This window comes from Poecile atricapillus, chromosome 1, assembly GCF_030490865.1.
Source record: "Poecile atricapillus isolate bPoeAtr1 chromosome 1, bPoeAtr1.hap1, whole genome shotgun sequence".
NCBI classification, from domain to species: Eukaryota; Metazoa; Chordata; class Aves; order Passeriformes; family Paridae; genus Poecile; species Poecile atricapillus.
This window is the reverse complement of record NC_081249.1, coordinates 155,101,859-155,127,103: the sequence shown is the minus strand read 5'-3', so window position 1 is coordinate 155,127,103 and position 25,245 is coordinate 155,101,859. Positions and strand designations below refer to the sequence as shown.

Here is a 25,245-nt window from a genome sequence, read left to right as displayed (position 1 = left end):
TCAAGAGAGATCAGAAGCCATTTTTGTGCTCTGTGACATAGATTTAAAAGGAGAAAAAAGATCCTTAATTCAGTGGACTTCAGATGTATAGAATAACATGAAGAGTTTATATTCTTGTGGAAATACCAAAAAAGAGAAAACTACTTTGAGCAAATAATGTTAAATCCAGAAAACAAAATGCATCATGTGTCATTCCACTAATATTTTTTCTGAGAAAATAACTGTTGTGAGGGGCTAATCCTATTCTCTACATATACAAAACCCCCTTCAAGTCAGTGAGAGTTTTGCTGGTGTTAGAACTGCCTGATTGGTATCCAAATTTATTCAGATTTACAGTTTGAAGTGACTCCTAATCTTTCCAGCAAAAATACAACACTTAGTGGTCCCGAATTCAGTGAAGACATCCACATAGACAGATTCTTATTTACAGCCAGAGTGATTTACAGGAGCAGAGACTAAATCTGCCATTAAGATTGTTGACATAGCCTTCCTCAAAAGCAGGCCAAGAAACATTAACGTAAAACTCTCCTCTTATTACTGAGTGTTGTTTATAGCTGTTCTGTCGGTTGCTCACCTCATACAGATTCAGTACAACTGCTCATGAATTCATTCCCCAATGCCAATTTTTGTGCTTTATTTCCCTTTCTGTTAAAGAGGCCTAACTGCAGCAAAGTAAATATTGTTCTGGTACTGGGAATATGGAATTTATATATGAATTCCATGAGAAACTTTTATACATAGGCAGCCCATCAACTTGATAAGATTATAAACTCTTCTTGTTTCATTAAGGTGCAAGAGTGTTCCATTTGCAGTGGCTTTTTTGGACACTTACAGTGTACCATTGCACATGAGCTTGTGCTCTGAATAAGAACTTCAAAGCAATTTTAAAACCTTTAACAAAATCTTCTTGAATATTCCAGATAGATTCTATTCTGTTGGCATTGTCAGAAAAAGTGATTAATTAAAATAAACATACAACATACCAAAACAGACAAGCCAAAATGAAACTCCACACCACATTACTAGAAAAAGAATCTGTAACTTGTTTCACCTGTCCACCAAAAATAATTTATCTCATTTGGATAAAATATGCAACTTTGTTAAAGAAATAGAAAGAAAAATAATGAAACCTAATGCATTTGTAAATTTGAAGAAAATGTGGCAATATTTTCAGCTAATAGCCTGGCTATATAACTGAACAAATACCTTTTGAATAAAGTCTTTCCAAAACAAGGAAGAGTTTTATACACCATCCTTCTAAACTGAAGAAGCTTTATTATATATTAGGAAATCTTCCCCCCCCCCCCCCCCCCCGAAGACTTGAGAACCATTGGGATGACTGGTCTTCTTTCAAAATAAAATATTATCCTATCTACAATATCTTTGTGATAAGAGTACTCCTCAAATACAGGGAAAAGTTTAAATTTCTCTGCCTCAGGAGACTTGAATCTTCATTTTCAATTTGTTTGGCTAGTGTTGCAACCACAAGACTTCAAGGATTTTGGAAAGGAAATCCTTGATAGATAGACCTGTCTGTTGAATTATTAAATATTCACAAGGACAAAGATTGTGAACATAGTCCTGCACCAGTTAAGACACTTATTGGACGGGATGTACAAAAGACCTGGGTTTAAATCATCAGTCTTTTGGATTAAGAGTTCAATGAAAGTAGATATTTCCCCCTGGATTTCAAAGCTAAACTTTCAGCCCCTAGGGAATTTGAAACAAAAACACCTTGAACATTCAAGTTAACTCCAAGCATATTCTAACTTCAGCATCAACATCACCCAGTATCAAGTGATGACTTAGAAATTTGAATGGCACCAGTCCCTGTGAGGATAATCCACATTCTTTCCATTTTCTGAGTCCTTCCTGTAAATATAGACCATATGTAAATTGTTATTATCAATGATTTTGTTTATATGCAGTCAGGACATTATCTATGGTATCATATACCATTGTTATATCTCAGAACAAGCTGGCCTTATCATTGCACTCCTAGTATCATATTATGTTTTTACTTTTGGGGGAGTATCTTATAATAAATACCACCCATATCATTGATTCTTTGCATGAAGTCTATATTTCTTGGGCAACTTACTTACTTTTACCCCCCTTCAAGACGTTCATTCCAACAACAGTAACCCTTCTGGGTGCAGAGTAACCAATTATATTGAATTTTGTGGAATTAATTATTTTTCAGAGAGTAATGGATAATTAGAAAGATGATGTAAGGTGTAACCTTACATTATTTAGTATTTTAATATTTAAAAAAACTACTGTTGCACCTAAAAGTCCAAACCAACTTGAGTATTTCCTTTCTCCAAAGCAAATAATTAAAAGTTAAATCAGAGAGGCTTGGTAAGTTATGCAATTAATTATTGGAAGAACATCTGGATCTTGAAAGATTTAGCAAGAACAAAGAAATACTAGCAGTAGGATCTTCATTAGGTTTGATACATTCTGCATAACTTTTTTTGCTGTTAGATTAATTATTGCTATTTGTCATTCAGATATTTCTGAAGTAATTAAACTGCAGAATTTCCTGTCTTGGTCCATCATATACATTCACAATGTCATTTGAGGTCAAACTCCGTGATAGTCTTGTTTATTTCTGATTTATGTTGAGGCAGAAGCACGGTTTTGGTATGTGTTCACCACATCTCTGCTGAGTTTGTAAAACATGCTGAGCACAATAAGCTAGGTCATGCCTGCTCTTTCAAATGTTCTTTGCGGAAGATTTAAGAGAAGAAAAAAAATGGACTAAGTATAGCATTTTGTATTCATTGCTGGAAGCATGGTCCATATCACAACAGTCACTTTGTATTAAAGTAGTATTGAGCTATATGCTGAATTTTGCTTAAAACTCCACTGCTATAAAAAAGGATGATCTCTAATTTCAAAAGCATAGAAAGAGAGAGGAGGTAGAGCCACAAGCCATATTATCTGTGAAAGTTATATTTAATATAGGTCTTGATAATTAAAAGTTTTCTGAGAGCTCTGCAAAGCATTCAGATCATCAGATTTAATGACTTTGGGGCACCTAAATTAGGTGTTTCAAGTTTGGAAGCCTAAATTCAATCTACATGACCTAATTTGAAATCTTGCACTTAAATAGGGGTGATCAGAATTTCTGAAAAGTACTCTCATGTTTCAAGACTCAAATATGGATTGAGATCCCCAGTTTTGAGACCTACATTCAGTTATTTTGCTCTAGATCATGATGTTCTCTTAGAGCTGGAGAGAATGTGGAGGGAGCCAACAGTGTCTACAGCAGCACTGCAGGGGCATTTCTCTATTCAGATCTTGTTTTTGTAAGAATGGATTCGTTTCTGTTATTTTTTTTCTCCCTGTTCCCTTGAAGTGAAATAAGAGGGTATTTTTTAAAGGTGTTTTATGGCATTAGAGGTGCACTGTGAAATTCTAAAACTTCTTAGAAGATAACTCTCTAAGAAAAGGAGAAAAAAGGCTCTTTTGTCAGTCTTGATAGCAAATGCTATGTCTTCAAAGCTTTTAACAGGAATTGTAAACAGTGACATGAATAGTTGTGTTGACAGGAAGAAGCAGGACACAATTTTTAGACAAGGAAAGGATTAACAGAATCAAGGAAATGTGGCAATTACAAGACTGAGGACATTTAACAGCAATTTAATACATTTTATTAAACAAGATAGAAAGATGTTGTGTCTTAGCTATAAAAAATTTTATACATCATAACACTCATTAGTATCTTGTTGATAGAGATTCTTGTTCATAGAAAAAAAAAAATCAGAGGAAAGTTTCTATCAGGAAAACAATGTTTTGAATCAGACCTGAAATTGGAATAAAGTAGTGACAGTTTTGACCCATTAAAGATGGGATTTTCTTCAGAAAATCATTATCTGATGTGAAGAAATTTAAGAACAAGATGCAATACCTGTAAAGATCTTGTCAATTCCTAGGTTATCCTTGTAGCCTGGATGTTGCCTGTTTGAGTTATGAAAAGCACCTTTGAAAAGCTGCTCAGTGGGCTCACAGTGACAACCAGGCTGTCCTTCCCACATTTAGGGATTCTTAAGGGCTCCTCCTAAACTTGAGAGGTAACTTGAACCTGTTTACTTTATAAGGAAGGCAAAGTTTTCCTCTGAATAAAATTTTGGCTTAAAGCTCGTGCTAACTGCAAAACTCTGTGTTAGCCATGGGAATAAGCACAAAGTATAGTCTGCTTAGATTTCAATAATTTATCCTCTGAGGCACCCAATGGATAGCAAGTTCAGCCAAGTAGTTTGAGGGAATGTTTAAACAGAACTTTTCCATGTGTTAAAAAAACACTGATGACTGACAGTAAAACATAAGTTAAAGTCATAAGAAAAATAATCACAGAATCCATTCCCATGATGGAGAGCTTTCCAAAGGTACATGAAATCTGATTTGAAGCTAAACAATGCAGCCCATTACAATGTCAGAATTTCTTCTCTTTTCTTAGCCTTAGATACTATTTGACTTGCCACATTTTTTTAAAAAATATTTTTGCATAGCTGTGATATTCTTGGGCATAATCTGAGCTTCCCACTACGGGGAAGTTTATCAAGTGACATCTCGATTGTTAACTACTCTGTCAAGATGGAAGTATTTGAAAATGTAATTAATAGCTGTTTTTTGTGGTAACTTTGGGAGTTTTATCCTGTATTTCCAGTAAATTGCTTTGAAACATAATTCTTAGTCACTTCTGCTTAGAACTTCTCTTTCCCCTCTCCTTGATCTTTAAAATTGAGGTCAAACTTGAATTTTAGGTCACAGTGGAGAAGTACAAAAATCAGTAACTACTTCATGCTGTGCCTTATAATAACTGCTTCATTTATCCACCATCTTGATGTTTTATCAAAGAGCTGAGAAGCAATGAGTTTCATACTCACTAATTTTTTTTAAAAAGGCATATAATTTTGATTGACAAATAATTAATCTTATCAATATATGGTAACCTGAAGACTTCAGCATTAAGTCAAAACTATTTATTATTTCAAGTTCAAGACCTTAATATTCTAGAACTAGAATAGCTTTTGCATATGTTTTGCCAGGTTCTAAGAGGAATCAAAGAAGTTTAACCTCAGATAAAGTACTTCTACAAATTGCTTTTGTACAGCAGCAGTGTCTTCAGAACTCTGAGTAGCTATTAAGGGTTTCTCTTCATGCAACATTTTGTATTTGTGCCCTGGTGGAGTGGCCCCTGCCAGCCAGGGCAGGAATATGCATGGCTTTGCAACTGGCCAGTCTCCTGCAATGTTCCAGCACCCAGAATGAAGTTGTTTATGGGAATGAGAAATTGAATCAGGTTAGTTCATTTTAAGCAATAGTCAATAAAAAACGGAGGGCAGCTCAAAATGAAAAACGGAAACAGCTTGTTCCTTTCTAGAATCTCACAGACCCCTGTGAAATGCTCCTAGGTGCAACAGCATACTGGTACTAAAGACAGAAACTGGGGAAGTACTGAAAGAAGCAAACAGGGACTCCAAACCCTACCCCAAATTCAGATCCAGGTTCTAAGAAGGGCTTCAAAATGTAAAATTATAGGCACTTGAAATTGTCCTTTTAATTTCTGTATTCTATTATTATGTTTTCACTGGCTCTTATGAAAGAGAAAGAGAGGCATAACTGAGGCTGGAGAGATGGGGAAAGCACAGTCCTGCTCTCTTTGTTGCACCTCATTGCTATTGAAAACTCACTGCTTTTTTTGCAAACTTGAGAGAGGTAAAAAAGAAGAACAAATGTGACCCCTAGAAAATAATCTCTTTCATCGCCCTTGCTCTGCTAAGGATACACTTCTTGTCTTGCAAATGGAGCCGTTTGACAATCATTGCTCTCAGTGTCTGGTTAAGCTTCATCTTTGGTTCTAACAACCAGTGCACTTTTGACCTCCCTGTGCTGTCGTAGACATACAGTGGCAAAAAAGGTCAAGGAAGAACTTTTCCACAAAGATTATAGCCTGGCAAACCTTTTCCTCTGGGCAGCCTTAGACACTGGATATTGGCCTTATTGGACTGATTTTAAGGAAATTCAAGGTTGCTGCAGTGTAAGCAAAGACTGTCTCTCTTCTGCTGTTGCTGTGGAGCCCCATACTAGTCCCCTTCTGAGACACACTTTTCTTTACGCTTTCTTCCGTGTATTTTCTGTGCCTTTCAAAAGGGAGGGCAATAAGAGTTTTTTGTTCTCTGCAAAAGTATGGGCTTCTCTGGCTATGGTGAGAGAAAAGACTGGGACAAGAAAAGTAAGTGCACTTTTGGAAATTACTAAATTAGTCAGCTGGCCAAAGTTCATATACAAGCACTAGAAATACACAGAGTATTAAATATATAAAAACATTAATGCTTCTGTTTTTACATTAATAAAAACTAAGCCTGTCAGAAAGGTCTTATATAAATACTCTTAATTCTTAGGTTGTAAAACAAGTTAATAGTGCAATAACTTTTTCATTTTTGTCTTAAAAAGTATTAAAAGCTTAGTCTCGCACAAGTGGCCAGGAATTGAAATCCAGGCACTAGTCTATCATCTAATCTAGGAGAATTATCGGAAAGATCCATTTAAAGATCTTTTCCTGTAATTGTTTGGTTTTTTCATGTTTATATTCTAATACACATGGTATGCGACAAATAAACTTGGTCTCTGTCATTAGCCAGTACTAAAGAGCAATTTGTCATGTGTTATTATACTGTTCATTTAGCAGCTTGAATTGTGAAAAGGATCTAAATTCTGCAAAATCTAATGTTGGCAGCAATGATCATGAATTGCAATACAAATTAAAATATATAGCTAGTTAATGTATTATTTAATTGATAAATATCTTTAGAACACAGGTATTCATATTTCCTTTTTCCAAAATGTTTACAAAAGTAGAAAGAAAAGTTTTCATTATGAAAAAAATTGTTTTAAACCTTCTATTTCTAACAGAACCTTGAAACAGATTTCTGTATCTAGAATGAGATAATTAAAAATAGTATGTAATATGCAACACCGTAGCAAGCTTATGTGTTTAAAATGCTAGAATGCTACTTAGGCAAAAGATGATGAAGTATAGTCTGGATGAAACTGCTACAGCATGAGGAAATCACAACACCTTTTTAAAGCAGACAGCATGTAAAGGTGTTCAAAGATTTGTACTAAGCACGGACACTGCAATTCTTCTTTCAGCCATTTGCCACACTTCAAACAGGTGCTGACCATCTGATCCTTTAAGCAGATCCCACTTCATCCCACTTCATTTGCACTTTTATGAGTTGTGTGACTGGTTTCCACCTAGGTAGTGGAAAATTACCTTGCATAAAGACTGTCTATTTATGGGGCCACTGTGGTATTGTTTTACACCATAACAATATTGCCTTTTTAAGCAACTGTATCTTAGTCTCATCCAGTTTCCCCATGTTGTATCTCATGTCAACACTTATTTATTTATACACTGCTTTGCCCTAGTGTATATAAGACTTCACTATCCAGCTTCCACTTTCCAGCACTGCAGAGGAAGAAATACTCAATGCTGTTTTCCCCCTTTCATTCTAACCATGTTCTCTGTGTTGAGAATAGAATTTCCTGATATGCAAAACAAACCATGAGAGTCTGCAGCCTGTTTTGTGGTGTAGGCATTACTAGTAGGTGAAACAGCAAGAGCTCCTTTTTTCAGAACCACTATTTATGGATGCTTGTGTAGGAACAGCTTACAGCTTCTGTTCACTAAGATTGTCACAATGAAATTACACTTATGGACTTTAGACCTATCTTTAAATGTGGACAGGCATAAATGGAAGAATTTTATACTATGTAGATGTTCTTCTTTTTAAAATTTGGCTGATGAGAAACATACAGTGTATTTATTTGAGAGAAGGAATACAGAGGAAATGTTGGGGGGTTGTTTGTTTTGACCTTTTAAGAACAAACAGATACTCTCCCAAAAACTACTGTATTGTTACCTCTAGTGCAAGGCAAAAATAACAATATAATCAAAAGAAAGACTGGGGAAAATTACTCAAATGAGATGTTCATTTGAATGTTTTGGTGTGTTGTCTCATTGGTAATGAAACATAAGATGAGGACATTTTTATCCAAACTGATGTTTCAGAAAATAATACTGGAAAGATGATATATTTAGTGAGTAGTTTTTAGATTCAGGAACATAATTGTAGACATTGCAATAGTTCTTTTAGTAGCCCACACCTACCTTGAGAAATGTTTTCCTTTGTTGTGCAGAAGCCACACCAAATCACTCTACTCCATTTTCTGGCTTATATACATCACTTATCAAACTCTACTTTCCAAGGAACCGATCTGTGAGTTCATTCTTCCCTATTAAAGACTGTCAGCTGCCATTCACCAGGGTGTCTGGGAAGTTTCTCTCACATTTTTAAGCCTTTGTTTTCCAGCTCAACACACATATTCAGTGCTGAAAGTCAAGCTTTTCCCCAGAGGCCCATTTTTCCACAGCACCAGATCTCTATGTGTTTGTTGCAGATACTAAATAACTGCAGTTCTAATACCTCTAAAAATGTCATGTCAAACTTTTAGAAGAGCTGGATGAAATCTCAGCTCCTGTTCACAGAAGTCAGGGTTCAGCTGCAGATCTGTTTTGATGATATCTCAGCCTCTGTTCACAGGTGCCAGTTGCAGAAGGTGAGACAGGCAAACCAAGAACATTGTTCTGGCAGTGGCAAGAGTGACAGGAAGTATGTTGCTGAATTTTTTTGTCTTCACATGAACTTCATGAGTATACAATAAAAAAATAATTATTAGAATGTAGATTTCTAAATTAACATGAACTTTCATCATATCATAATTTTAATTTTATGAAGCTTAAGGCATACTTTGAGATATATTTCATTAGTGTGTTAACTGTCACACTAATGAGCAGTAAAGACAAAAATTCTTTCAATTTTCAAAAATTGAAAAAAATTATAAAATCATTTTAGTGTATATTATATTCTAAAAAAACACCTGAATCTTTGTGTGAAGATATACAAGTAGGCTTGCAGTTGAAACTACATAGTTTTTTTTCTAATAAATTTTTAAATTAAGAATTCCAGCTGCATGCAAAACATGATTTCTCTCCAGGCTTGATGTAAAGACTCATGAAGTAAAAGTCCTGGTACAGAATTGCCTTGAATGAAAAAATGTGCATATAATTGCATAAAACTTTCAAAGTACCATGAAAGTCTAAGACAAATATAATTATTATTATTATTGGTTTATCACCTCAAACATGTTGTTGTATATGTCATTATATCAGATGAGTTTGAAAACTCCAGTTTTCCATTTTGCACTTTATTTGACTAGGTGATTTATAGTGTAGAGCAGTTTAAGATCTCAGTCCCCATGGAAAGAATTGAGTTGTACTGATGTGGCCATGAGCATTCCTCCATCAAGGTATGTGATTAAAGAAGGGGTATTCTTCTGAAATATTGTTACCCAATTGGCCTGAAATATGAGTTTTCTTATTGAAATATAACTTATGACAGTCAACTCCATCTAACTAAACATGTATATATTAAATGCAACATATCTGGTTATAATTATCCACAAAATTTAATTTGTGATAAATTTTTATGCTGCAACACAATGGTTTCTAAAATAATTAAAATAATTTGGTTCTGACACCACATCTTCATTCTTAACAGTGAATGATGAGAAAGGAAAAGATACCCAGACATTTTCTATGCATTTTGTATGTGTCTTGAGTCTGTCGTTGGCTCATTTTTGATTGCCGCAGAGAAAGACAGAAATTTCCCGTCCTGCTTTAGCCGTTTTTGCACTGAATTCAGGAAATTTCCCATCCTTTCAGTAGACAACAGATTTCATCATGGAGAATTAAGGTTGTCATTCATTTGGACTAACCTCTTCTCTTGGCACAGCTGCCTAGTCTATATTTACACTTCTTTACAATCCCACTAAGCTATTTGATCCAATAATTTAAAAAAAAATAAATTCCATAGATTAATTTTATATCATGTGAAGGAGTATTGTATCTCTTTCCATCATGTCTGAATTCACTACCAGTCCATTTCCATGGGTGACTAGTTATTATGTGGCTAGGAGAAGATGACAGATTTGTCTTAACCAAATCATACATTATTTTGAATGCTATCAAGTTTATTATGTTACAAAATGCTATCAAATAGTTATAGATATATACTACAGGCAGGACTCAACCTTCCTTGTCACTCTCCCTTCATCTTTCCTTTCTCCTTTCTCCCTTTCCTTTCCTTTCCTTTCCTTTCCTTTCCTTTCCTTTCCTTTCCTTTCCTTTCCTTTCCTTTCCTTTCCTTTCCTTTCCTTTCCTTTCCTTTCCTTTCCTTTCCTTTCCTTTCCTTTCCTTTCCTTTCCTTTCCTTTCCTTTCCTTTCCTTTCCTTTCCTTTCCTTTCCTTTCCTTTCCTTTCCTTTCCTTTCCTTTCTTTTCCTTTTGCAGTATATGATATGGCTGAGGACTAAGCTGCTGATACACCTGCTGCCTTTGTCTTCCCATCTTACTGTGGCCATAAAGAGTGGAGAGTGGCACAGAAATACGTACTAACAAGTTACAATTTGACTTTTCTCACAGCTGACAATAATTACCAAGAACACATTACTCCCCCTCCAAAGAAATCACACAGATACCCTTCCCCCTCGGAGAAGAAACCTCCTCTTCAACACCCTGTGTTTAATGCAATCAAATGTTAATTAACTGACAATGGTACACCTGATTGATATGCTTGGCATAACTGAACGGCAGATTCAGAAAAATGAGTATTCATGAATAGTATCACTTTACACTTTCCAATAACAAGGCTAGCAACAGAGAGAAATCTCTTTCAAAACAGTATATGCTCCTATTATTCTACAAATACTTAAACCAAAGCTAGTTCCCATCAACCATCATTGGACACTCCGCCTCCTTTTCTGCTTCTCTTCTTTTTCTTTTTTCTTTTTTATCAGGCAGAATGACATTTGCCGATCTGAATCCTCCCTCCATCCTAGTTGGCAGTGTCAGCATCATGCGTCTCCAGTAATATTTGTACTCTAAAATTACTGAGTTATACAATTCTGACTTCACTTTTAACTTAGCTTATTCCCCCATTCTCCAGAAATAAAATAATACTACTTGCTGTTTCAAAGGAAGTTCTATTTTTAGAGCACCGAAGCACTTAGAATTCCTCCTGCCAGCCCCTTTCTCTTCACTCCAAGCCACTATGGCTCTGGTGCCCACTTGCCCACCTCTTAAAGCATTACCTGTAAATTGTCTACTGCAAACATAAGTTGCAAACCCTTAATTTTGTTCCCGAGTTGTGCAAGAAGAAAAGGTACAAGTGGAGAAATTTTCAGCTTGGAAACCAGGGGGTAAGATGCAGGAATACACACAATGAGCAGCAGCAGGTATGAGAAACATTTTATGTTGTAATTTAAGGCAAACTCCTTACAGAAGAACCTTTCTTTAGTAGCCATATTAATAGTGGAAAATTGAGCTCTATATGCATGAAAAGATTTTTAAAGGCTTTGCCTCCACAAAATATAGCCAAAAGCAGCACTGATCAGCTCAGCTAGCACAAATAGCAACCCAACAGAACTATGACACTGGGTTTTTTTGGTTCATGCATTTCAACCATTGAAAAGATGTTTCTGTAACGTTTTCAGCACTTTGAAAAAGCCTTATTTTGAGGTAAGTAAAGCAAAAACTGTAGAGATTTGTCTAGCATCAACATGTCAGGATAAATAATAACCAGTTAATAGAAGTATAATAATGCTACTCAATTTGGAATATTCTTGATTAAACTACTGGCAGGGACTACTAGGATTTACAGAATGATTGCTTTTTTGTTTTGCCTTCCTTTTATAATTATTTTTTTCTGTCATTGTGTATTATTTTAAGACTGCTTGCTAAAATATCTTTTTCAAGCTTGTTAGAGGCAGATGTTTCTCAGCCCAAATTTGCTTCACTTCCTCATGAAGAAACAACAAGACCCATGGACTCCAAAGTGAACTCTGCATTCAGGATTTTTATTCAAGAGCTACAGAGCAGAAATTCAGGTATATATACACCATAGCCTGTATGAGAAATTGACATACCACCTTGCCTAAGGGGCACGTTATTTTCAGTACTACTTATTTTCCCATGGAAAAAAGGAAAATATTTGGAATATATGGTTGGTGCTCACTAGCAGTTATTCTCAAGTCTGACTTTTTTTCATTCTGTAAATGAATTGCATTAAGAATGGTTTGTCTTTTTCCACTATTTCTTGTCAAATATGTTTTCCTTTCCCTATCACTCTCATAATGTCTGGAAAATGCTACAACTGGATCCTTGCTGCATGCAAAACATTCTTACACTAATTGTAAGAAAGAAATTTGTTTAAAGTATTTAATGTGTTTTAAAAATTATTTTCCCTTCCACTTCCAGAATGTCACAGAGACATGGGCTCAACATAAGGCAGAGGTAAAAATATTTACTTATCTAACTGTTCTTTTCATACCATATTTAATTTAATTTTAATCATGATATAATTCTGTAATTTTAATAATTACCTTGACAATAACTATGATATCACAGTAATATTCTTAATCTAAAATTACTGATTTATACAATTCTAACTTCAGTTTTAACTGAGCTTATTTCTCCACTCACCAGAAATAAAGTAATACTACTTGCTAGTGCAAAGGAAATTCCATTTTTAAAGCAGTGAAGCACTTAGAATTCCTGCAGTACATAGACTTAAGTGATGCCAAGCTCACTTATGGCATAGTCCTTAATGATATTTCTAATATCAGAGATAAGTGCGTGTTTACTGAGCAAACAGTGGTCCTATGAAAAATGAAAGCTTTTCAGGTTGGTAGAAAAGGCATAAAAGACAGGGCAGCCCTGAAAATTCAGACACACAGCACTGAAGGCAATAGATCAGATGTCAGTTGTTGGCCAAAACCCCTCTCAAAGTGATGCTTTTATTAGGAATAAGTTTGTTATAACTTGTCAGTGAAGGAGATTGACTTGGCTAAGAACTTGACATCCCTGTTAATCCTCTTGAGCCAAGTACGGTCTGGCCCAAACATTAATAACCCCTTTTCTGTGCACAGCAGAAAAATTTACAATGTTGTTCCCAATGTCTTCTGGCCAAATAAAAGAAAAAAGACAGAAAAAACAAAAGCAGCCCTCTTAGGAGATACATGTTATTCAAAATATGTTGTTTTCATCAACACAGGGGAATTGGAATGAAATGCTGAAATATGTGGTGTGGAAGGCTATGTCCTCTGCATCCTGTTACCAAGGAGGAAGGTCAAGATGCTGTCTAGATGACAGCAACTCTTTATTTGAGTTTATTGCAAACAGAACAGGAATATGAGAATATTTTCATGTGTTTGCATGCTGATGTGCACACATGTGTACAATGAACAGCACAAACAACCGTAAGAACATGGAGACATCACCTGACTTTCTTACCAGTGCAGTGGTACAGATGCAATGTTCCACTAAAAATCTTTTACTTACCTTGGGAAAAATGCTAACCATTAAGTGAGAAAGACTGGGGCATGGCTTAGAAGGCTATCCATATTTAAAACTAATGTGATTGAAACATTTTAACTTGTAGTCCTCGGCATGTATTTTAGCACTTGTGTTAGTGTGCACTCCCTTTGCTTAGAGCTGGAGAGCTCTGGCTCTCTGTGGGAGGAATGTGAAATAGGCAGGAAGAGGAGATCCATGTGTCAGGGCCATTGCTGTCAAATGGCCTCCTCACACATTGCAGATGTTGTTCAAGCATGAGCCAGGGAGTGTGTGGAATAAAAAGCAGCCTATGTAACTTTAGTAGGGAATAAATTCTGCAGAAAGCTTGCAGCATTCTTCTGTTCCACAAAAGAATTTCACCAACAGGAATGAGTTCTACACAGGACTCTGCATGGGCTGATCTTAGGGGTACTCTTGGTATATCAACATTAGTTTTACACCATACCAATATTTTCCTTTAGGAAATTGCAAGAAGTTCCAGCACAGTATGGCAATAAGCATGGCTTATGCTAAGAAAGGAAACTGTTCTGTGGAATAATATATATCAGTGTTTCACTTAGAAATCAATTTTTATTTACAACAGTCAATTCTGAGAATAAAAATTTTTAAAAGGGTAAATTTTCTAGCCAAAAAAGTGAGTAGCTGATAATGATGGGTCTTGCATCACACTCATAAAAATGATGACTTTGTCTCATGAGACCAAATAATAAAGATCTGGGATTACTAGTCAAATTAAAATATACCAATCTCTCAGAGAGGAACCACAGAAATTTGAGTTGTGGACCATATAATATTCCAGATATTGTGTGATGAATATGTGGTTTATTGATTTGACAAGTAATACTGTTTTCCCTCTGGAAAAAAGTGAATTTGTGGCAAATGGCCTAATAGAATGGTACAAGTAATTGATAGAGTTCTGCACAGTCTGTTGGGTGAGATGACAGATCCAAAAAGCCTCTGAATTATTAGTTTGCCTGTTGTCACAGTGCAAGGTGTGGCTATAGTTAAAGTAAGTTTAAAAAAATATTTAGCATAAACCAGAAAACACTAGGGAGAAAAGAAGAATAATTATTAACTCAATTCCTCTGTCAAGACCATTTAAAAATCATGGTTGAGATAATTCATAAATAAATATAATCACCACTGCACAAATTTTACTAAATTTAGGAGTTATATTTTGAATTACTTTATATATATATATATATATATATATATATATACATATGTATATCTTAAAATATTTAAAGTGGTCTTTAGATGTATAGTTATACATTTTAGGTAATTACAGGTTAACTTGTTAGACTTGTACATGATAAAATATATGCAAGTGCAGAAATCTCTGCAGATTCAAAAGGTTCACATAATAGATACTTTTTCTTATTTATACTTAAAGATAAGCATTGTTACTGCTGCCCTACACACCCCATAGCTTGCCTAAGGCTACACTGTGGAAATTTAAATTGAGAGACAAATAATTTGCCTCTTGCAGTAACAGGAAGCTGCTAATAATTTGGAAAACATGAGATTGTTCTTAAATACCTGTTCCTTCAGTGCTGCATGAATAAATCTTTTGGTCAGTGTATTTTCTCTCTGCTTATAGCTAAGCTTGTCAAACTGATGTACATTTTTTAAAGGAGGAATGTTGAAGCTTTTTGTAAAAACATTCATATAGTTGGAAATGTAATGATTAAAGGTGGCATCAGAGGGCATTGCTTATCTTTTAAATTTCCTGACATTCCTTCCCAATAGTGTTTTTAGGAGATTAATGCCATGTTTTCAGAGTTAACTTATAAAGCTGGCTGCTTGGCCTTTTTTAGCCACTCAGTATAGTTTTAGCACAAGATAAAAGCACTTGAAATGTACAATCTAAGTCATCAAAACAGCCAATATCTAGAATGTCTAGATAGAGCTTATTCAACATGATTATGTAAATGAATGAAATTTTAAGAATTGGACAACAAACTGTTGCTGATAAACAATGAAAAGTTCTACTATGAATTACTATATAAGATACTAAATATTTGTGTCTCCTTATTTGGCCCAAAAGACCGACAAAATCTTTAATGACAAAGTTCTTTACCTTTGATTTAGATAATACAAATCTTCACCAGTTAAAGAGTCGAGTATCTCTAGGGAATATTTGCAGAGAAAACCATATTCTTTGGAATTTTGATAAAGCATTCTGTGTTTGGAACGCAGGTAAAACAGATCACCAATTCTGGGGTTTTTTTCCTCAATAAACTATGTTTATTGTGCCAATTCTAATTACCATGCAATCTAATGGTTTTAAGGCTTATAATTTCCACATCACTGGACATCACAAACATGAAAGCATTTTATACTGTCATTATACATCAATGTTTGCAGTTGGTTATACATATATACAGAAATTATTCACACATCTTAACCTTGCTATTTCCTCCTTTCAAATCAACATAATTTTACTGTGAAAGCAGCTTTTTAATAAATGGTATAAGAAATACAGCAAGGCACACATTTTTTAAAAACTTTTTTTCTCATTACCACCTCAAGAAGCATAAAAACCCAAAATGTTATACTTAATTCAGTAGAATGTCAACAGTTTCTAATATACAACACTATGTAGTTGTTTCTTGAAGTGTTGCATAGATTAATTTTTTTAATTAAATAAATAAAATGCCATTTATTTAAATTGCTTAATTTTTAGATGTATTGAATCAGGAGGACCAATGACTTCTTTTTGCTGCAATCCAACAAAATAGTCACTTTAAAAGCAAAATAGTTTCAATAAACTTATGCATTATACAGATAAATATTAAATTTGATACATAAAATAGAAGAGTACTGACAGGTACAATTCTGAAAAGATGAACCAGACTGATCGTGAATTCTATAGAACTTTAAAGAACAGACCAGTGGTAAATAGAACAGGAGCATCCAATTTAGGAAGGGGAGGTCATTAGAGGTAGCTTGGGAGAGGAATCCATAAGAAAGCAAATGGCCTTGCTACAAAACAAAATGATCACTAAAATAGGACTAGCTTGTGCAGCCCAACCACAAAGCCAACATGGACAAACCACATTTGGAAAAAAAATTTATCTTGGGAGTCAGTTTAATGAAGGGCAGTGATACAATGGAATTGGAGGTCATCCCAGGGTTTACAGGATGAACCTGCACCTGAATTGCAGCCAAGTTTCTAAAAGGAAACAGAAAAGTAATAGTAGGTTACAGAAAATGAAGTTTTATTTGCAAAACATAGGTCTTCCAGAACAATAATAGTTAGCCATTAAATGGTCACATGCCAGAGCCTTTAATGCAGAAGCATACAGTAGGCAGAAAAAGAATTTTAACAGCCTGAGGTACAAGTTAGTGTAAAAAAATGAACTGATGTAGAAAAGTCACTGATTTTCATAAAGACTTTGCTTCTAAAGAAACAAGGGTATTCATCACATTGGACCTTTTCCCTGGATCTTGTCCTCATCTTTACCTGTGAACTTACCTTCAGCACACAGAAGTGCACCAACCAATGAAAACATGTAAATTTCCAACACTCAAGCAACACAAAGATCTATCCAACATTTTTTTTAGTATTTGTGCAAACATATATAGTGAGACTTCAATGGAGAAGAGGAAAAGTTTGTCACAGAAGTGGTCTGTGAATAGAATTGTCAGTATCATCACTGCATTTTTAAATTGTAAATAACTATTTAGACACTTCTAGTACCAGCAATGAGTTAAATTTACCTACTATAGAATTATCCAACTCAGAGTTTAGGGTTAAACTATTCAGCAAAGAGCATGAGCTTATGATGAGAATTATGAAGAAATAACTGTCAGAATACAGCTCAAAGATTAGTGCAAAGTACATCTCATAGGCATTTCCTAGGAGGCACTCCAGACATGCATTATGTGCCTTCCAAGTTAAGCAGGAATATCTGGATCTACCCAGTTACCATCTCCTTTGACCTTTCTTGTAACTCTTTTCCTGTAATATCCCTCCCCATTTATACACAAAATACTCTTACTTGAAAATAGTGAAAAGCTCAATCGTCTGTTAAGATATTAATGAAGAACTGATCTGAATAAAGTGGAAGATTGTATCAAAAGATTTCTACAATTCTGGCATGAGTAAGAAAGGCCTCACTGATGGATCAAATTTTTCAAAAATGATGTAATTCATAGATTTAAATACAAGATTCTCTGTTTATTTATCTTTTTTTAAAGTCAGGTACTGTAAGGAGCTAAAAAGCCAGACTGCCTTAAACTCTATAAAGAAACTTCATATTTACTTCCCTATAAAAATCTCTAGGAAAAAAAAAAAAAGATAAGCAAAGATTTAGATTATTGTAGTTCCAGTCTCTAAAAGTAAATTATTATATACTATTATGTAAACTCATTTTTTTTGTTCTCCTGTAGTAAATAAATAACTAACAGTCCTTTGCATTTATGGACCATCATTTATCTGTGGATCTCAAAATACTTTTACATAAGTAAGCTATCCTTCATAGGTGCCAGCGATCATTATTCTCATTATTTTGTTGCTAAAAAAAATGGAGACAAAGAAGGAAAAAGTCATACAAAATATCTATTGCTGAGCAGGAAATAACAGTCAGGCGCTTTGAGCACCAGTGCTGGGTTTCTCCTGGTGATAGTAAGTGGCAGAATATTCTATCTAATATTGCAGGGCTGTCAGATAAAATCAATTTAGTTTTCTTAAGTGCAAGTAAATTACTTTTCCCCTAAATTAAGTTAAAACTTAAATTTAAAATACAGAAGTAAGGAAATAGCTTTTGGGTTTACTTGTAAGAGCTAACAAATTACACACTGAATTCTAAGGCATACTCTAGAAAAGACTTTGGATAGAACACATAAATGTCCAGAATGTATTGATCTCTGTGCATATTGAATTTGTAACTAGAAGTTCCCATCCTATTGGTGAGTCATGGGTCACAGGGACAGCAGAAGATTGCATGATCTCATGTACAGATAGATCTTTCAAGGTGATCCCTAACTGGGAAATAAAATCAGAACAGCTTTAGGAGCACCTCTGTTGAAGAACTGCCTGTGGCTTATGTGAAACACTAGTCAGTGCTGGCAGAGATATTTTTGAGCCTGTCCATAGAATTGTTATAATTTTCCCACAATGGTCTTTTTATTTTGGTTTTGGTTTCGTTGTTGGTTTTTGCTTACTTGTTTGTTTTTTGTTGTTGGTTTGGTTTTGGTTTTTTGTAGCACACTGTTAAACAACAGGATTGCAACATTTGACAAAAATATTTATTCACTATTAGTTTTATTCTCTTGTACAGCCAAGGTAAATACTAAAACAGTACAAAATCAACCTACATTTGAAACCATGCATTTTTCAGCTTTGAATTCTCAGTAGGCTTTTAAGGTACACATATAGTATAGATTTTTTTTTCCTAAGTATTGCAGCTACACATGGAATTACACATTTAAATGAGCTTACAGCACAGGTGCTTCAGGAAAAATAATGGTGTTTGCCATTTATCCTTCAAATTAAATAATGTGTTTTTAAATAGTAACTTTTTTCATAATACACTTATGGGAACAACATTTATCTGTCACATTTTAAAAGATGTATTAGTAATAAATGTAAATTACCTTTGGAAAATCAGTAATTAGCCTCATCAAAAAATAAACAATCTGCCACCAAAAAGATAATCTTTAGCATAGTTAAGTATAATAACTGTTATTTGAATAAGTTAACAAATTAGGATAGATTGCTTCTGTAATTCATTCCCCATAGCATGGAGATGAAGTTAAAGCATCAAGCTCGTGAATGGGGGAAGGGAGCTCAGACTTTAGTGAAACCAAACCTAGCAGCTCATATTTTCATTTTTGGTATGTCAGAGATAAACTGGATGTATTCTAGAACTTTACTACTGGGAATAATACAGTACATAGTTTCCATGGAGGTAATGCTATGTGTATAAGTTAAGAACCAGTGTATCCTCCTACATATAAAAAGTGGGAATGTTGTGTGTGAAGGGCTTTGTTCTCCTAAAATAATTTCTCAGCCCCTGGGCAAAAGTGGAAGATATAACATAACCCTATTAAGCTGTTGCATGAAGATTCTGCATTGTATTTTATTGCATCATGGGGCATTTATTTATCCTCTATGTCCAATCTTAGATGTCACACAAACTGCATATTTTCATTTCCAGTCTTAAAGGAAAAAAAATCTGGCTACCATGGAAGTAACTATAAAGTTCTGAAGAGTGAGGTAAGTTTATGCAGTATTTTGAGATCCTCAGAGCAAAAGTACTAATAAATTGAAAAGACATGTCATTATCTTCATCAGGGAATGAATGAGAACAAGGATAAAATCGCACTCACTACAGCAAGTACTCTTCCTCAAAATAATATTATAAAAATGAGTGAAAAAATAAGAAAACTAGTAAAACAATAACTTGGAAAGCTTATGTTTACATCAGTTTCAGTTAACAGTCTCAGACTTTGTCGTCATGTCAATGTCCAAATAGAGATTTCTATATGCACATAATCCATTTAATTCTAGAATACGTAAAAACATCTATGAGTTTTGTAATTCATAGTTGATTTCCATTCTCCAGTTGTTTGGATGCGTCCAAGTATTAACCTAATTGGCAATCAGCAGGTCATGATAGCCTATTTCAAAGCCAGAAATATTCCAGAAATATCCTTTTTGCTATGAGGGTTCCAAGATAACACATTAGTCAAATAGAGATGTGCTGAGATAGCAGCAAGCTGTAGACTACTGCTGTAACAACTTAAAGGCTTTGCTAGATATATATATGTGAATGTGGGAATGCTGGGTAAACCACCAATAAATATAACAAAATCAAAAATGAGGAAGTTAGATCTCAAAGAGCAGCAAAGAAATTTATTTTGTATAAATCAAATGAGATCCTTTGCTACTGGTGCATAGCTTGCCATAGGAGAGTACTAAAATTTTCCATGGGCAGTGATGAATAACAGCCTTTTCTTCTGGCAATACCATTGAATCGTAGCATAACTTAGGTTGGAAGGAAACTTGAACATCAACTGGTTCAACCTCCTATTAAAAGGAAGGCCGTTTTCAATGATAGAAAATATTATTCAGGGCCACATCCACTTGAATTTTGAAAATCTCCACAGATAGAGATTCAAGAACTTCTCAAGGAAACCTGTCCCAGGTTTAGCCTTGTGTTTTATTGGAAATTCCCTTGCTACAGCTTCTGGCAAACAGTGGCATTTGGAATTGGATTGGCATTTGGAGTTGCTGTTCTGACTGTGGTCTGCTGGAGGAGTGTTTCCAAAGAATAATGGCATTTGATAGAGCTGTGCTGGCCTTTGGGTTACCAAACTAGTGAAACTCAAATCAGCCGTGCTGCAGGCTAGGAACTGATCCAAAAGTTGCTTTGTAGATCCTCTTCTGTTATTAAATGTGCAGCTATTGTTCAACATTTATGTGAGGTCAGAAATTCCAGATCTGAACCACTTTCAAACAATGGTAGAGATAGGACCACCTTTTGCCTTAGGTTTCACCATCTTATTCATGTTTCAAAGTGCTTACCAAAAAATAAAAACGAAGTACTGCTGGGTGACTATCAGTTTGCATCTCCATTGCCCTCACATTATATACTTTCATGATGTTGTAAAGATTTGTTGTTTTGGAAACCTCAGCTTTTGGCCTAATGCTATGTTGTAATAATTTTGTTCTTAATAATGGCTTACTGAATTAAAATCATGGTAAACTGACATCAGGAGATGACTTATTATCACTCTATTCTCCAGTCTGCTTAGCCATTCTTTATGGTTTGTCTAGAAACATTGTAGAACTCCAACTCACTAGTCAAACAAACTGGTTCTTGTAGAACTGGAAGTTCAGCTTTATGAAGTGCTTCTGAACCCCTTCTAAGACCAGCTGACTGCTGAGATGAGCAGAGATGTTTTCTGGGTCCCTCAGCTGAGGAGGGAAAGGAGGCTGATTTAATATGTTTGAAGAATTCCCAGGTTCTGCAAGATAGCAGACTTGTTCCAGAAGGGAGCAGCTCCAATCAGTGCAAAGCCAAAGGGCAAAAAGCAATTAGTATTCACTGCATTTGTTGGCTAGTGGCATGTAAACTGGGATTATAGTGTAATTGAAACAAATTAGATAACACTATCATGAAACAGAAGCCCTGGCTGATGATTCATCTCCTTTCATTGTACAAAAAAAAGTTTAAAAAAAAAAGTTAAAAAAAAAAAGTACAAAAAAAAAAAAAAGTGCAACTTGTAGAGTACATACCTGTTTTTAGAATAATCTATGTGCCTGGAGAGGGTTACATTCTATCTGTGCATATTTATATGTCTTTCCTTATGAAGTTTCAGGAGATTTTCTTCACAAATAAGAGTTTTTCTGTTCTGATGCAAACCATCCTTTTTCTGTGAATGGCCAGGCTTTATCTGAAACTCTGTAGCTGAAGCCTCTTCAGAAGCAGCAACACATCCTTTTTTCTCTTCTGCTCCAGGTGATTTTCCTGCACTACTCTTTTTAGTGTTAACCTCTGGAGAATTCTTTTCCAAACTTTCATTTCGTCCATCTGAAAACAGCAAATCATCAGCAGCATTTTTCAAATTACTGGATGCACATTTTTTGTTAGTATCTGGAATATTTATATCATTGCCATCCCCACATAAGAAAGATAAATCCCTACCTTCAGAGGAAGTTTTAACTTCTAATGACTCTGGAGTCATTTCACCTAGTGACTCTGCAGATGTTTCAGAAATAGTGTTAGAAACAGGTTGCTGCTGCTCAACTTGTGCTTCAGAAGAACCATTAGAAATAGAAAGCTGCTGCTGCTCAACCCGTTCTTCCTCTGGACAGGCTTCAAAGAAGCATTCAATATCTTCTCTCTCATCTGTGCAGTCCAGTGGCACAGGAGTGCTGCTCTTTTCCTCTATGTATTTGATTACCTCTCCACAGTCACTATCATGAGAAGAAAGTGAAAGATAGGAATAGAAGTCCCCTTTTCTTAGCTGGATGGGTCTGTGAGAGTGTTCTAACACTTTTTCCTTGATCTGTGCTAATGAAGCTGGACCAGATGACTCACACTCAGGCTGTGACTTACTTTTCAAAGCTGTTGATGCCATGTCTATTATCTCCCTAACAAAATTGTGTACTGAGCCATCTTCCATGGTTTTTTTATCAAAATCAGCAGATTCACAGTTACAGCACAAGTCAAGACCATTGGCTGATGAGTTGCATTCTGCTTCACTGGATTTCAAGGCTGCACAGCAATCGGGAAATTTTTCAGTCATGTTTATTCTATGTTGTTGACCACTAGGTAAGGATGGCTGTAAAGCTGTATCTTCTATGCCTACAGAACTAATTTCTGAGGAAGATTCAAGGCAAGGCTTTTTTGCAGGAGAGGAAGCAACAGAGTGATGATCAGGCTGAAGATGACTTTGACATTCTCTTGGAGAGTTCCTGGATCCAGCTGAGGACAGAACTGTCTCTTTGCCATCCATGTGTGAATCATCTGAACTGTCCGTAAATGCTTCACAGACACCACAGTCATTTTCAGCTTCTGTGACATCAAGTGATGCATGGGTTTTGGGGGTTGCTGCTACTCTAACAAGACCTTCCTTTTGGCTGCTGAGAGTATTTTCAACATTGCCATTCTCCATGTCATCCACAAGCTGATCCTTCACAACCTGAGAGATGTGTTTCATTGGGTGACTCTTTGTCCCTTTTTCACGATCACATGGTACATTCTTACTATTGCCATTATTTTCTGATATTTTCTGTACTGAACCATTCAATAGTGTTTCAATGCTTAATGTATCTGTGGCTTTTGATGTCTCATTACTAACTTCTTTACTGCGCTGAATTTCATCACTGAGGTTACTTTTTCTTTTCTCCCTTGTCAAGGAAAATTTTGGTCTAATCCAGGTCTGGAGCTCGTTTTTTATATAATCAAGTCCTGAAATTAAATTGCATTCTTCATAAATATCCTCATCAGTTGCTATACTGGAGTCGTCATCCTCATCTTTGATACCTAGCTCTTCCTCAGTTAAGGTAAGGGTGGAACTTGAAAGCAAATCACTGTCATCTTCATCATCAGTACAAGCAGAAGTGCAGGAGACATTAACAATCATGCTGACATTGACATCGCTCTCATCAGCTACAGATCTATTAAGATGTTTTCTAAATGATGCATTTGAATCTGGTATTTTATTTCTGTGTAGTACAATGTCTTCAGAGCAGAGAGAAAGATCCTCGCTGCTGCTGAGTTCAGTGAGAGAAGCTGCTGAATCTTCATTGATTGAAGATGCAATATCTAGAGACAGCTGTCCAGTAAAAGACATTTTTTGAGAGCTACTTTGGAGTGTTATATCAGAGATGCTGCGCTTTATTTTTTGATCGGAGGGACTCTGGATATTCTCTAAGCGATTCAAAAGATCTAATGTCCTTTTACTGAGCTCTCCAACAGAATCACTGCTTGCACTTATGTCTCCAGAGCCGTGATGACTAAAAAGATCTTCGTTGCTTTTGTAGGAAGTCAGCCAGCTCTCCAAAGAGGCACTTCGCTGAAGACCATCTCCACTTTTAAAAATACCTGAGCTGAACAAATCACCTACTACAGACAGAGATTCTAAAGAAGAACTATGAGATAAAGTTGAAACCTGTCTTGTATTCTCTGTAACAGGTAATTTTCTTACAGTTTCTGCAGATTTACAGGAATTGGGATCTGATTCTCCACAGATACTCGCCAGAGTATGATCATGAATAAACCCATCTGGTTGTGACTCTCCAGATTTATGTTCAGATTTACCAGATATTTTGTCAAAACAAAAGTCCTGAAACAAACTGCCCTCTGTATGTGTTTTTTCAATCTGCGATTGTTTCATTATTACTGGTAATTTGAATTTGGAGCCCTGAAGATATGAGTAATCATAAAATGTAAACACATCATGTTTTCCTTGCAATTCTTCTAGACAACCAGGGTTAGATTTAGTAATGCTGTCCAAATCCTCATCATTTTCACTTCCACAACATGCAGAAGGAGCCAATTGGAAATCATCTGAAAGACTAGTATGATCTTCTTCATCTTGCTTTAGGTTTGGTTGTATTACATTATCCACTTGGCTTTCCACATGCCCAATTTCAGGATTACTCTGACTGCTTTCAATATCATTTAGCAAAAAAATTTCTGAATTATTTGTAGTTTCTGTATCACATTCACTCACTATCCCACTCTCACTCTCAGAATGCCTGCTTATGTTTCCACTTTGATACATGCAGTTATATGGTTTTGCCAGTGTGGTACCTCCTATTAGATCTGGCAAGGATTTGGTAGATGAAAATGATGAGTCTTTACTGAGACTTTTGTTTAAAATGTTAGACTGCATTACACTGGAAAGTCTGGATGTTTTTTTCAAAAAAGGCATATGTTTTTTCTCTGATAATTCAATATTATGAAGACTATAGACCTGATAGATGTGAGGATTTGTAGGGGAAGTAATGTTTGAGCAATAAAGAGGACTTCCATGATTATTGATGCTTTCATCTTCATTCACATCATTATCACCACATTCTTCTGAAGCAGGTTTCTGGCTTAGATCATCCTTGTTGAGCTGCTGATCAGGATCACTTAAGTCTTCGTGAATACTGATGAGCTTATTACTTATGTCAGTTTCATCCCATTCTAGTGCATCTTCACTTGGACCATTTAGATCCATCAAACTGGGATCAATAACATTTAGAGGCTCCTGTAAAAGAAAAAGTCAAAGATTAAAAATATTTACAGCTGTA

General features: G+C 35.3%; 1 protein-coding gene across 3 annotated transcripts in view; it reads right to left on the bottom strand.

Moving 5' to 3' along the window:
• Window positions 1-21,738: 21,738 nt before the first annotated feature.
• Window positions 21,739-25,245, bottom strand: part of AKAP6 (A-kinase anchoring protein 6) — a 208,238-nt gene continuing 204,731 nt past the window's right edge. For 2 of the 3 annotated variants that reach the window (XM_058849044.1, XM_058849055.1), the window contains exon 13: window positions 21,739-25,202. In XM_058849044.1, coding sequence (XP_058705027.1) covers window positions 21,777-25,202 — 3,426 coding nt within the window. In that variant the 3' untranslated portion in view covers window positions 21,739-21,776. The remainder of the gene's footprint in view (window positions 25,203-25,245) is intronic. The other variant, XM_058849064.1, reaches the window with a different exon arrangement.